Source organism: Branchiostoma lanceolatum, chromosome 11 (genome assembly GCF_035083965.1).
Source record: "Branchiostoma lanceolatum isolate klBraLanc5 chromosome 11, klBraLanc5.hap2, whole genome shotgun sequence".
NCBI classification, from domain to species: Eukaryota; Metazoa; Chordata; class Leptocardii; order Amphioxiformes; family Branchiostomatidae; genus Branchiostoma; species Branchiostoma lanceolatum.
In genome coordinates this window covers 11,286,215-11,300,626 of record NC_089732.1, presented here as the reverse complement: position 1 = coordinate 11,300,626, position 14,412 = coordinate 11,286,215, and the positions used below count along the sequence as shown (strand labels likewise).

The following is a 14,412-nucleotide window of genomic DNA, read 5'->3' as shown; positions in this document are numbered from 1 at the left end:
TTCGCTATTTCCCATGTTTATTATGTTTCCACGTATTATACCACACAAGTGAATTATAAATGACTTAGAAAGGTGCACCGCATTGTCAATATATTGAAAACCAGAAAAACTAGTATTATGTACACATATACAGCAAATATTTGCACAATACTGCATGTTTAAAATTACAAATTTTTAATAACAATACATGCACGATTAAAATACAAGTTGTGCAACTTCAAACCTGTTTTTGAGTCAATGCCTGATTGACAATTTCTGGAGAAAAAACACACAAACTTTATTATTGACATATCATCTAAGTGCCGAAAGTAGTTCAAAGAAATCTCTTTCAGCTTTCTTGGGTAAATATAGAAAAATTAACATCAATTAGGATAAAATGCTACAAGCACTCCTCACGCATGTAATACTGTTTCCTTTCAACTTTGAGTATTGTCCTTCACATAGAAACTTTCTCAAGCAAGAATCACCATTTGCATAGCTTTCTATCAACACCGCACCGCACTCACAAAAATAGGGTCATTTTTTCAAATAATATGTATATTCAGTTAGATGTAGCAGCATCCTATTCAGAATATGATCACAAATGTACATATTTAGTCAATCATTTACAAGCATCATTTTCATAGGCTCTGTTATGAATATCGTTGGCTATCTTGTAGAGATGTAACCGATTATAACCATTGTTTTGGAGATAATTGTTTTCATTCAACATAAACATTTAAGTTTAAGAGTTCATCATACAGGCTTAAGTTTAGTTTACAATCTTGTAGAAATGTTACTGCATACTTGTTTTTGTTCAACATATACATTCAAGTTTAATGCCAAGCTTTAAAAATCTTAACTTTATAAGGAATGTATTAAATGTTTTTGGGTTGAAACATTTTCAATATCAATGAGCTACTGACGACAAGTATTATCAAATGTGTGCCATAACATTCTTGTAAACTGTCATTTCATAATCCAATATCATCCGATGAGACTAAGTCTTTAAGTCATTGCACTAGGCACAAACTAGACGCAATCTTATATAAAGGACAAGTCTTAAACATGAACACTGACTGCAAACAATGACAGTGCTTAACTTCTTATCATTCTGATCATTTAACTTTGCCCATGATAAATACCTGGCCACATGCTTACACCTTACACCAAAGTGAAGTCTAGGAACACAAAATACTTTCTTTCGTTTGACATTTGTGCACTTTTCTGCTTGCTACCATCTGTTGTTCACTATCTTTGCATTGCTATTGCATTTCTTGTTGTGCGCAGCTTTTCTGCAATCCATTTACATGCACTTTTGCTAATGATGACACTTTAAGCATTTAAATCTGACATTATTCTCTTGTGAAGATAAATTTTACTGCAATCCTTGCACAAAACTGTACATCTTAAATTACAGGAATAACATACAAATGACATGAGACTTACTTAACACAGATACATGTAATGTTACTAACTTGCTAACTTCATAGTGAGTGCAAGAGACTCTAAAATGGCAACAACATTATACTTACATTTAAAAACGCTTTCTTGGCTGTATTACACCAGATCATTGTGCAAATTGTGTTATATTTTCTGTCACATGGAGAATTTATCACAGCTGAATTTTCGTTATTATGCTTCAACAGAATTTATAGAAGTTGTGTTAGTAAACAGAGCCATCTCACTACTAGTGCGTATGTCACTGCCGTACTATCCTCATTATGCTTCAACAGAAGTCATAGAGGTCGTGTCCGTAAACAGAGCCATCTCACTACTGGTGCGTATGTCACTGCCAATCTATCCTCATCATGCTTCAACAGAAGTCATAGAAGCTGTGTCCGTAAACAGAGCCATCTCACTACTAGTGCGTATGTCCGAGAAGTACATTCCGTTATTAGAGGCATGTCCGTTCCGAGGTTCCCTGATCAGGTCGGACATCTCTGGAATGATGACGTCATCAATACCGTCTGTCTGCAGCTTGGCAAAGTTGATGAAGACCTGAAACAGGATTGGTTGAGAATAAGATTCACACGATTGGTCAAGGAACATTAAGCATGCTTGGTTGAAAAACAATGAACACGATTGGTTGAGATACAATGATGCATGATAGGTCAAGAAACAATATACATGATATGATTGGTTGAAAAATTCCTATTATCTGAGTGGAACTTTGTCATTTGCACCAGCTATTCTTGTATCCATGCATTCATTTTTGAAATAACTTAATCTGGAAGTTATATGGAAGATTCTAATACGGAATTTGCATTCTGTGGTCTATAAAAGGATGACATGTTCTTCCGTGGAAACCAAATGATCCCACAAACAAATAAAACATATCATTCAACTTTAAATTACATGTATCTGGACATGAATTATAGATTCTTACATTTTTTTCTTGTAGATAGCAATGTACTGATACATTGTACTGATGTATTTCCGGATGTAGTTCTTTCAACAGATAGCAAAGTAAATCCTTACCTGATCCAGTGTAGTCTGGCTGACTGAATAGTCTTCAATGTTCAGCTCCTGGCGCTTCCTGTCCAGCTCCCCAAACAGCTGGGCCAGCGAGGTCCCCTGTGACGGCAGTTGGTACTGCAGCATGTTGTGGTGCTTCTCCTTCAGCACTGCTCCGCTGAAGGTGGCGGCCATGAAGTCACAGGCAGGCTGAACACTCGGCATGTCGCCGCCTACTTTGATCATGACAGTGTAGCCATCACCGAACCTGAGGGAAAGAATTGAAAAATGTGAAATCTGATACTGACAATTATGACCACATGACCACAGTGTACACACACAAGATGTTTCCTGATTTGGAACATGTGGAATTCATATATTACAAGGAAACTCTTGAAAGCATGTAACCTAAAGCTCCTTTCAGATTTTTGTACGTTTGGAAGATAATCAACGATTCAAAGGAATGATAAATCCTACACTGTAGGTCATAAAGTAAGCCGTATACGCCTTCAGATGAAAATGAAACTACCATAACTGTTTTGTTCTGACAGTTGTTAAGCAATTCTTGCAAAAATCATCCTCAATCTTATCTTAAACGTTCAACTTGGTAAAATTCATTATGAACAAAGGACGTTCCACTGTAACCCATTTAAAGAAAGCTATGAAGAAACACAACTTACATCTCCTAAAGGTAATCAACCAGGATATATAATTCCACCACCCTGAAAAGATATGTCCAAACAGATTTCGAACCCACCATCCCCCGGTATAATGCACTCCTGTATATCTAAACTGTGCATGTATACCTGGGGTGTGCTGTACTAGACCCACTGTTTTTCAAAGTGGCAGAATTACGTTTTGCAGATTAATGTTGACAGAGGTTAATCGTACCTGCTCTTGAGATGCTGGACGCTGCCCAGGCACTTGAACCTGCCGTTGACCATGATGGCCATCCTGTTACACAGGGCCTCGCACTCCTCCATACTGTGGGATGTCAGCACCACGGAGCGCCCTTCCTTCACCAGCTTGGTGATACGTTGCCATAGGAACCGTCGCGCTCCGGGGTCCATCCCTGTGGTAGGCTCATCCTAAGGGATACAGGAGTATGAAGCTTAATCTATGGTGAAAATTTCAGCAGCTCTGTGCCTTGATGAGATACATACATGTATCACTATCATGAGTGAAATATCCTGTCCTAAGAAGGAAACCTGTAAGCCAAATAGAATGGATTACATTTGGAAAATAAAACTTGGATTAGCAAACATTTGACATGTCAAGTTTTTCTTTTTTGACACAACAGTATTCCAGCCATGTACTAGTATGCCACACTTACAAAAATGTACAGTTTCAAAAACAACTGTTGACTAAAACTATGTAGGCAACCTCAAATAAATCTTTAGAAAGGATGCTGTAGCCACATAGTTCCTGTTAAGAAACATTATTTAAATCCACACTCAGACATGTTTGCCAAGTGTGGCTTCTTTGGTGGTTGGGCTCGAATGAGCACAAGTACAATGCATTCTGACTTTTACAACCTAGGTGCAAAGTGCCCTAGGTGACTATGGTAACTGAAAATATGATAAAGATCATATACTGACCAGGAAGACCACAGGAGGGTTCCCGATGAGAGATATGGCTGTGGATAACTTCCTCTTGTTGCCTCCGCTGAAGTTTCCAGCACACTTGTCAGCATACTGGGACAGACCCAAGGTCCTCACTCCCCAACGAGCAACCTGTGATGTATACAACAAAGATGTATACAATAGATTATAAACAGGCTTTTATCTAGGATTTATAGTCTTATAAAGCTACACCCTTGAAATGGTTGAGTGACTAGAAATTTTCTCTTTCATTCTTCTCTTTCATTTCACATTTCACCACATTTTTGGACTTGATTCTGATACACATACAAAATGTACAGAAATTATCTGTGGCCCAAGTACAAATGATCTAAAAACTATGAAGAACAAAAACTATTTTACTACCAACTACTACTACTACTAACTACTACTACTGTACAACTACCACTACTACTAAACTACTACTGCTACTGCATGACCCTGTCTATCTCAAACTTTGTAACTACAACTACATGTACATACTACAACTACTACTAAATTACTACTACTACTGACCCTGTCTATCTCAGACTTTGGGACTATCACTACATACTACAACTACTACTAAACTACTACTACTACTGACCCTGTCTATCTCAGAGTTGGGGACCCCTCTCAGTTTGGCGTAGAACTGCAGGTGCTCCCTGGCAGTCATCAGAGGGTCCAGGGCGTCAAACTGTGGGCAGTACCCCATGGACTGGTGAACATCACGCATCTGGGACAGGATACTGGAGGAGGAAAAAAACATGTTTACCAGTTTTGCAAATTATGCATTCTGCTTTATGAAAATGAAACGTTAAGGCTCTTATTATATAATCACCTTTAATAAATCAAACTACCTGTACATGGGCGTCCCCTTCAAGATTAGGGCGTCTTATTTCCTATTTTCTCAGTGCAGGGCATCCTGATGATGCCCTGACCCCCTGCTAGCTAATAGCCTGCTCATATGACATCATATGCTGATACCTGTAAGAGTTGAGCCAGGCCTGCCCACTAGTCACAGAGGAGTCTCCTGTCAGCATCTTAAACGTGGTGGTCTTCCCTGCACCGTTCACTCCCAGCAGACCAAAACACTAGGAAGCAAGGGACATTGTGTCAGGATGGATGGCATTCAGCACCAAGGACAGATGCTTCTGTCAGTACAAATGGCACCAGGTACATTTGAACACTGTGTAACTGTTTTCTACTAATAATTAAAACCTCTCCAGCCACTGCTCCTAAATTGTTGTGTCAGTATTGATGGCATTCAGCACCAAGGACAGATGCTTCTGTCAGTACGAATGGCACAAGGTACATTTGAACATTGTGTAACTGTTTTCAACTAATAATTAAAACCTCTCCAGACAGTACTGCTCCTAAATTGTTGTGTCAGTATTGATGGCATTCAGCACCAAGGACAGATGCTTCTGTCAGTACAAATGGCACCAGGTACATTTGAACACTGTGTAACTGTTTTCTACTAATAATTAAAACCTCTCCAGCCACTGCTCCTAAATTGTTGTGTCTGTATGGATGGCATTCAGCACCAAGGACAGATGCTTCTGTCAGTACAAATGGCACCAGGTACATTTGAACATTGTGTAACTGTTCTCCACTTATAATCATCATCCTTACCTCTCCAGCTGGCACTGCCACAGAGATCCTGTCCACTGCACGGTTCTTCCTGCCACGGGACTGGTACACCTGACAAAGGCAGGAAACATTGAGGTATTTTTAGTTAGAACTCATGGATTTGAAAGATAAGACTGTAGACCACTATGGCTACAGTCAACAAATAAAAATCCTGAAGGTAAAAAACTACTTTCTACTGTATGATGGAAACACTCCTTTCTTTATTACAGTCAAACCTGTACTGTGGGCCACCTCTGCTTAAGGGACTCCTGCAGACAATTTTTTGCCACTCTTGAGTGGTTCTAACGACTGAATTGAAACTCAGACGAAAATGAGTACCTAACTCCGGTTAGGGATGTCCCATGTTGATAGGACGTTAAATGGAGGTTCCGTGTTTGAGGAGAGCCACACCTTATGCACGATAAAGAGTCTGCAACACTTATTGAAAAGTCCTTCCTGGTGTGAGTGGATCAAACCTTACAGTCTTGTGTGCGTCATACATACCGTCCTTGGAAACCTCAACTTACTAAGGTTAAGCATGTAATAACAAAGAAGAAGCATTAAAAATCCCATGGCTTACTTTGGTGAGTTCCTCTAGTACCAGCAGGTCCCCCTGAGTGTCTCCCCTGCTCACTCGCTCCCTCTCTTCAGCAACATCCTCATCTTCATCCTCCAGGGCAGGGGCATCACTGTCCACTTTCCTGTACACACACAAACAACAACTGTTAAGTACGGAAAAGGAGGATACATTAGACAAATGTTACCTAACATCAAAAATTGCTTGACTTGTTAATCTGATAATGTCAACAGTCTGTAACGTTTAGTAATACTGTCTGTAATTCTTGATTTGTTAACTTTAACTTAATTTGATTACTTACATTTGAGGCAGTGATGTTTGTTATTCATTAAAATTAGATTAAGTAAACTATTCCCTTTCCCCCAACTGCTAAAATTACAAACTGCAAAATACTAAATGGAATACATACTATTAGGTAAGTAAACACACATGCATTCATTCATGTACACACAAACCACAAACACAGTGTCACATTAACATTACTGTCAGACACACATAGTATGTACACAAACACACACATGGACACAAACACAAATACATATGCACACACACACACAAACACACAGCGTCACACAAATTAACACACACACAGTCACACACACAAGCACATACATGTACATGCACACGTACATGTACATACAGTATCTTGATTATCAGGATTTCCATGACTGTACACACCTGGGCTTAATGAAGAACCTGTACTCCACCAGTAGAGTGAAGGTGAAGAAGATGAGTCCCTGCATCACCATAGCAAACAGGTTCCTCCCAACAAGGTCCCAGTCAAACGGATTCTTGAATGTGTTTTCACCTGCAATATAAGAGATAATATAATTAGAAGGTCACAACTTTCCTATACGTATGAATACTTTGAAGGAAGAAAACAGCATACAATGATTGTGTTTCTTTGTCTTCTATACATGCAGTCTACTGTAACTCCAACTGTAGAAAAATTAGTATACACAATTGTGAAAATGCATGGAATGGTTAGAAAGAGGGGTACAAAAAGCTCCTTTTGAAATTTTGGAAATCAGCTAACAGTAAAGATACTGGACAGGGTAATAAAACAATTTGAAATTCAGAGAAATAAATTCAGTGAAACAAGTCTTCACTCACATTAAAAACAATGGAAGTGGAAGGAGAGGGATGGGCCCTGCCCTCCAATACCATGCCATAGAGACAATGGATAACAACTCACTGCCCATACTGCCTCAAAAGGCTATGGGACTACCTTAAAGTTTTTAGACAATCATACAAAGTCAACAATGAACCTACCAAACCGGGAGAAGGCATCTGCATACAGCTGGTTCCTGGCCATGTCCATCAGACCACGCCCCAGACAGAAGTGGGGGAAGATCAGGAACACCTGGCGCAGGTAGTTGTTGATGGTGATGATCTCCTGGAATAAGATGGGGGAGGGGGGTAAGACAAGGGGCTTTTTGTGAAGTTTTCATCATGTGGTAGCTGTGCCAGCAAACTGTCCAAGAAATAATTATCAACATGATGGCCATAAAAAAACACAGACTACTTTTAGCTATTTTCTAGTTTTATTTCATACAATGCTCTTTTACAATACTCTGCTGGGCTTTTTTGCTCTGCTGTAACCCTTACGCATGGCATGACAATTGCATACTACATGTACATGTAGGACTGATCTGGTAGCCTCTTCAATACAGTTTTAAACTTAACTTACATTATACTGATTACCACAGTTAATACTATAAAGACAGATCAATGACACAATGCCGCTAGTACTAGTAGGTCAGCAGCACAACTTTTAACAAACTATTCAATGTTCCGTTACCTGGTCATCCTCGAACAGCTCGAGGATGAAGGTGGCGACGGTGCCGTTGATGCCGATGAACAGGTTGATACTGGTCAGCACCACGTACGCGGTACTGGAGACGTTAAACACGTACGCAGCCGGGTACATCAGGGGGGTCACCGCCCAACTGTAGGGGGGAAGAGCGGTGAAAATGTTGTGAGACAGTGATAACAGAAAAAGACTGCTTGACCTGTCGTATGCACCTTGTACCTACAGTTCAAAACTGGTGTGTTACACCTAAAGGTGGTTTACCGGTTATGCAGAACAAACAGAATATCATGGTAGACTGTACGTACCCATACAGCAGCAGTAGTGCCAGCAGACAGGGGAAGTTGGCAGCCGACACAAAGGCAGCCTTTTGGAATGCCACGAAGATGAACACACACAGCATGGCAGACACCAGGTAGGAACACTACGGAGAAAATAATATATCAACATGTTAACAAATATATATACATCTCTTTCTATTCCTTTCTCCACTGCAGTTTTCACAGTGGCTTGATCAGTTACTTTGAGTCAGACTAAGGACATGACAGTACCACAGTGGCCATTTACATCATGTTCATCACCAAGGACAGGGATGTTTGTTATCCCTGTTGAATGCTACAGTTTTTATAATTAGTCACTTTGGTATTGCATTTCTAGAGCTTGGATATTTTCAAGTAGGAATTCTGTGAGCAATCAAGATGAAATCTTGGGCTGGTAGGAAAAAATGTCACTGCCTGAAATAACATTCCAAGGTACCAAATTTTGATAACACTCTGAAGACACTGTTTTATGTACCTATTCCAGCCCAGTGTTATGTTTTAAATCCAAGAAGCACCAAATTGAATCTGTACGGCCTAAACGTACCATATCCCAGGTGAAGTTGGCACACCAGTACACAGTTGGGTTCACCCCGCTCACAAACTGCAGGTGTTTGGACTTGGTGACGCGCTCTCCGATCAGGAACACCACGAAACTCGCCGGCACGAAGGACAGCGCAAAGATGACGCAGATGGCGATGACCACATCAGCCCCACCCTTTAGCCTTTGTGAAATAAAACATGTTATATCAATTAGAAATTCTACATCATTCTACAAAACAACATAAATCTAACTATGAAAACTCAACAAACAAAATGTCAACAAAATACACCTAGGCCTTGAGGTCTGTATATTATAACTTACTTATGTAATAACTTATTTCAAAGCAATATTATGGACTGTGATATAATAGCATTTAGGTCAAGGCTCTTTTACCAGGCAAAAGGGAGGAAATTTGTTTTTCAACTTTGTATGTTTTTGTAATTTGCAAAATATTATCAATATGAATAATAATGCATTTCTGTTAACATGGATGTTTTCCTTTAAAAAGTATCACAGACTGCCATTTTCTTTTCACTCCAAAAATATAGATGTCATGACAATCGATAAAAGGTATAAAAATGTTCTTGACAAGATACTTACAATGTTTCCTCTGACAGCTGTTCTTTGGTGAAGTTCATTGGATGGTTGAAGGCGGTGATACCGTGGAGACGGGGATCGGTACCAGACGGCAGGTTGGCGCGCAGGATAGCGTTACTGATGACGTTAACGTAAGCGACCATCGCGTGGTAACCTTTGTTGTTGTACCAGACCTGCATGGAAATCATATACTCTTACCATTGATACCATATATCATACAATATTTGCTTTTGCTATCAAAAAAAGTGGCTTCGTGGTGGTGTAATGGCAGGGTGTTAGGCCCAGAACCATGAAGTCCTGAGTTTGAATCCTGGGTCCTTACCGGTGTGAGTTGACGAAATATATCTGCCCAGATATGCAACTTGTGCTGTTCGGTGTGTTACGCCATGAGGCGGTTTACTAGATATGCGATACAAACAAACAAAATATACAATGTTCCTTTTACAGTGTACATGGCTTGAAATACTTGTCTTGTCTAGTAAGTGGCCAACAGTAAGTGGTCTACTGTTACAATTTTCGTCAAGTCCAATGAGTGGTCATTCAAGTCTACAGACAGGTTTGACTGTATATCGTACCTTAGCATTGTCCCTGGTTTCCAGATTGATGATGAATTCAGAGATAGCCTCAACGAGGTTGTCATGGCTTTCAACCTGTGAAATGGAGGGTAAAAAACAACATTATCAAAGCTAAAGTCTTGAAGATAAGATAAAAACTTAACAGAGACTATACTGATAGCAAATAAACTTCTTTTTCCAAAATGCACTAAATAAGCTCTAAAATTCAACCATGTCAGAATCACTCACCAATGTGAAGTTGATCCTCTTCTCCAGCCTGTCAATGACCCTGGCCAACAGAGTGTAGTTAACCTCGCCAACAAGGTCATTGATCTCACCCAGGGACAACCCACCATATCTACAGGTAGGGGTACAGAGAAGATATGAATGTATAAATGACGAATTTCTTAATCAAAATAATGACTAGTGCAAAATAATGTATTCAATGTTCTACAAATCACACAACAAAACTTTCTTACCCAGGAAAAAATAAAGTTTTTGTGACACGACCTCGAAGATGCTTACATGTAGTACCTGGCTGACACTTTGTCACCAACTCATCAACCTCCCTCAGGACCTAAATGGACTGTTCCACATGTACATGGCGAATAGTTACGGTAGCAGTGTCCATTTAAGGCCCTTAAAAAAAGCTACCTTCATTACAAGTTGCTGATACATCAGCCAGTAAAATTCCTTTAGGTTGTGTCCAAAGAAAAATATTCTTCTACAGTCAAACCTGTCCTCAGCAACCCCTCAAGAGACTGAGGAAAAATGGTTGCCGAGGACAGGTGGTTGCTACGGACAGGGCGGGTTTATTCACAGAAGTTTCTTACCTGTTCCTTCTGTACCTATCCATGGTTTTGACCAGGTAGTCCGTGATGTTACGGCCTGTCATGTTCATGAGGTAATCTCCCGTTTCTCCGATGTCACACGGCGGGAACGGTCCGCCCGCTTCAGCGGGACAGACGGAACTGCCGGTCTCACATGAACAGTCCGGGGAGGGATGTGTCATGGAGGGGGTGAAGTTGGCTAGGATAGGAGATACAGTAAATATTAACCTTTACGCTCTAGAGTAGCCATTTGGCACCCAATTCCCTATTGTTTACAGAGTTAGGCAGCAGGGAGAAGGTTAAACATGCAGATTAAATGATATCTAAAATAGAATCTGGTTCGAGATCACTTTCCTTACTTTAGTTTCCAATCACAGCAATGAGAAGACTGTCAAAACATAGAGCATTATCAACTGTGTACAAAATCACGTAGACTAAAGGAATAAAAAAACAATCACCATAAGAGATATGAAAGAATATAACATATGGTCTTCTACCTTTTATGGTTATTTTTTTCATGGAGAATCAATGAATTATCAGAACCTCAAGAAAACTAACAACAACTCTTCTACTAGTTGTAGTTACTTGTTTACAGACAATTCATTGAAGTGCAGCGTAATTAAATATTTTGATGATGTAATGTTTATAGAATTATATCTGATTTACCTCAAGATCAGTCAGTCTATTAATGTATCAAAAACTTTTGAATCCACAAATAGATGACTGACAAAATTTCGATAAGATCTCAAGTTGGTTTTTACCTTGTTTATCATGTTGAAAATGAGATGTGGTAAACCTACCATTCTGAGCATCAAACATCTTCCTCATTGCATCAGAGATGGCCCTGGGTTCAGGTACAACACAGGAGGACCTGGTCTTCTTACACACTGGTTCACTGGAAGGAACAGTACAAAAACTTGTTACTTGTGTTTACTTTTCATACCATTGACTAATTTGTAAGTCTTGTAACCTAGCCACTTGGCAGTTGGATATCACATAATTGCTGATAACCCACCTATTTCGACCAGACTTCATGCAGCTGGTGCCCATTCCTGGTTGGTCGAGCAGGGCAGCGACCAGGGCATCGGTCTCCGGTTTGTCGGGGGCGTCATTACTGAAGAAGGTGTAGAGCGGATTTGCTGGTCCCTTGTAGAGAGACGGGTCTATCTTCAGTGCAGGGTAGTCTTGTAGGGGTGGGACGATCATGGCGAAGATCATGGCAATGCACACAAACACAGCTGGCAGGATGATCTGGGGAACAAAGAAAAAAAAATGAAGAGTGATATCGATCCAGTTCAGCTCACTGAAGACCTATTCTTCCATTGGTTGTGACAGAGAAGACAGATGCTATGTACAGTATTTTACAGGTTTATTGTAACAGGGAAATTCCGAAAGCATATTATGAACCTTGGACCACGGCTTAACGTCACGTCCTAAGGACTGCAACCCTTTCTTGTAGTGTGCATGTCGGGTGAGCGACACAGCCGGGATACAAACTCACTTCTAGTTCTCGTTTCTACTTCACGCTTCTAGTTCCAGAGGCAGGGCCTCTAACCACTGGACTACGTACGGTACTGAATTGACTATTCAATTGACTTCACAAACTTCAAGGTAAATCATGTACTCTTCACAATTTCATTAGCCTGGAGTCCAGCCTTATTAGCTTTGGTCTGCTCCCAAAGTCTACCCCATTGGCTTTCAATACATTCCATTTTTCCTTACTTTTGTTTGAACAATTAAGGAAAGAACAATTCAAACAGGTAGACAGATGTGGCAAAAAAAAAGCTTAGAAATGAAGAAAATATAGCGTTGGTTTCAAACTAAGAGTTACCGATGCGACGAAGCCCTTCCTGTTCCGGCGGGTGTGGTGCCACCTCTTCACAAACAGAGCCCAGAACTGCTGCTTGATCAGGTCACGACCTTTGATCTGATACGATCCCTGGCCTCCTCTCTTGTCCTCCATTGGGTCGTCATCAATATTGGGCACTAAAAGTACATGTAATAAACACAACAGTTATACAGGGTTGAAAATACAGGGTGCATGTGCACTTATGTGCACCCAAAATTGGAGCTGTGCATCTAATTTTTGACAGTGGGTATCAAAGAAAGCAACACAACATTTGTTGTACTTTTTCCTATGCCTTACTTGTGTAAGATTTTGAAGTTAGCTTTTAATCAGAATAACAGATTGAAGTTCTTAAGAGAAGCAGTAAGGTTTGTAATTACATTTTGCTGAGTGACTGACATTCTACTTTATGTTGTGCACCCAAAAGTTCTTTCTGTGCACCTAAATTTTTAGGTTAGGTGCACCAGTGCACCCCTTATCCCAAAATGGTCATATTACATTAAACACACAATTCAATCTTTAAGATGATTACCTGGCTTCTTTACATAAGTGACCTTTCCTGAGCAGCAGGAAGCGACAGAAGGAGGAACAGATAAGAAAAAGACAGATTTGAAATACAAATTATAAGATTAGCAGTTTATGGAAAGCCAAATGTCAGCAAGCTTTGCAAGCAATGAAGTGCACAGTTGTCAAAATGACTGTTAATCAATAAGTAATCACTGTAAGCCAAGACAGTAAAAATCTCTATACAGAATGGAAATATATCATTAAGAACTGTCTAAAACCATTACCTTGGTACAATAAATCAAAAGAATTTAACCATAAAAACGTGTAAACTCTTATAATTAGTTAGTACATGTCAGGCATACACTGTTGTTAAGATGTAACCTCCAGTAACATTAATCAGTGGGTTACATAAATCTGCCACTTTGAAAAACAATGGGTTTGAGAAATCTCTGGTGCAGCATCTCCCAGGTACACACAGTCTACATGTAGCTATACAGGAGTGGATTAAACTGGGGAATGTTGGGTTGGATTTATCTTTTCAAGGTGGCAGAACTATGTACCCTGATGGAAATAACTAAGTTTAACTTTAAGTTAGTAGATGTTTTGTCTTGTTGATAATGACAATGCAAATTAGAAACAGATCATTAGAAGAACATTTCACTTAACCATAGAAGTATACATCCCGGACATAATTACCTGTTTCTTCATCCACTAGTACCAGGTTGTCTGGCACGTCGATAGAGATGGCGTTCATCTTTTTCTTGCTAGTTCTTTCTTCCTTAGACATGGTTCTGCGCAGGCCTGGCAGGATGGGTTTAGGCAGCTGGCCACCTACAACAGCAGGAACACACTCAGTCAAACATTTATCTTTATCTTAAGGCTCTACAGAGCAGACAAGTAGTTTTGTATTCAGTAGATGAAGTTTATTTACAAAAGACAAGAACGAATGTTACCTTCTGTGATCTCTTCTATTGCCTGTTCCACATCCATGTCCACTCCAGTCTCCTCAGCCACTTTCAGGAAAATCTGCAGGCAAAGGCAAAAAAATGATTTAAAGTCACAACAGGACACGTGATTTCCTGAAGAGAACTAAATTGTAAACTTAAAATTTGGTGAGGTATTACTTGCATTCAAAACAGCTTAAGACTTAGTTATGTTTAGTAA

General features: G+C 39.8%; 1 protein-coding gene across 2 annotated transcripts in view; it reads right to left on the bottom strand.

The window, feature by feature from the left end:
* LOC136445388 (phospholipid-transporting ATPase ABCA1-like) overlaps positions 1-14,412 on the bottom strand; it is a 35,824-nt gene continuing 21,412 nt past the window's right edge. For both annotated transcript variants that reach the window (XM_066443372.1, XM_066443373.1), the window contains exons 27-48: positions 14,202-14,274; positions 13,945-14,079; positions 12,727-12,881; positions 11,911-12,146; positions 11,696-11,790; positions 10,899-11,094; positions 10,315-10,423; positions 10,087-10,161; positions 9,515-9,684; positions 8,918-9,095; positions 8,362-8,477; positions 8,045-8,192; positions 7,516-7,639; positions 6,922-7,051; positions 6,247-6,367; positions 5,670-5,738; positions 5,022-5,128; positions 4,642-4,783; positions 4,035-4,169; positions 3,328-3,524; positions 2,461-2,704; positions 1-1,980 (exon numbers count right to left, since the gene is read on the bottom strand). In XM_066443372.1, the coding sequence (XP_066299469.1) occupies positions 1,789-1,980; positions 2,461-2,704; positions 3,328-3,524; positions 4,035-4,169; positions 4,642-4,783; positions 5,022-5,128; positions 5,670-5,738; positions 6,247-6,367; positions 6,922-7,051; positions 7,516-7,639; positions 8,045-8,192; positions 8,362-8,477; positions 8,918-9,095; positions 9,515-9,684; positions 10,087-10,161; positions 10,315-10,423; positions 10,899-11,094; positions 11,696-11,790; positions 11,911-12,146; positions 12,727-12,881; positions 13,945-14,079; positions 14,202-14,274 (3,147 nt within the window). In that variant the 3' untranslated portion in view covers positions 1-1,788. The remainder of the gene's footprint in view (positions 1,981-2,460; positions 2,705-3,327; positions 3,525-4,034; positions 4,170-4,641; positions 4,784-5,021; positions 5,129-5,669; positions 5,739-6,246; positions 6,368-6,921; positions 7,052-7,515; positions 7,640-8,044; positions 8,193-8,361; positions 8,478-8,917; positions 9,096-9,514; positions 9,685-10,086; positions 10,162-10,314; positions 10,424-10,898; positions 11,095-11,695; positions 11,791-11,910; positions 12,147-12,726; positions 12,882-13,944; positions 14,080-14,201; positions 14,275-14,412) is intronic.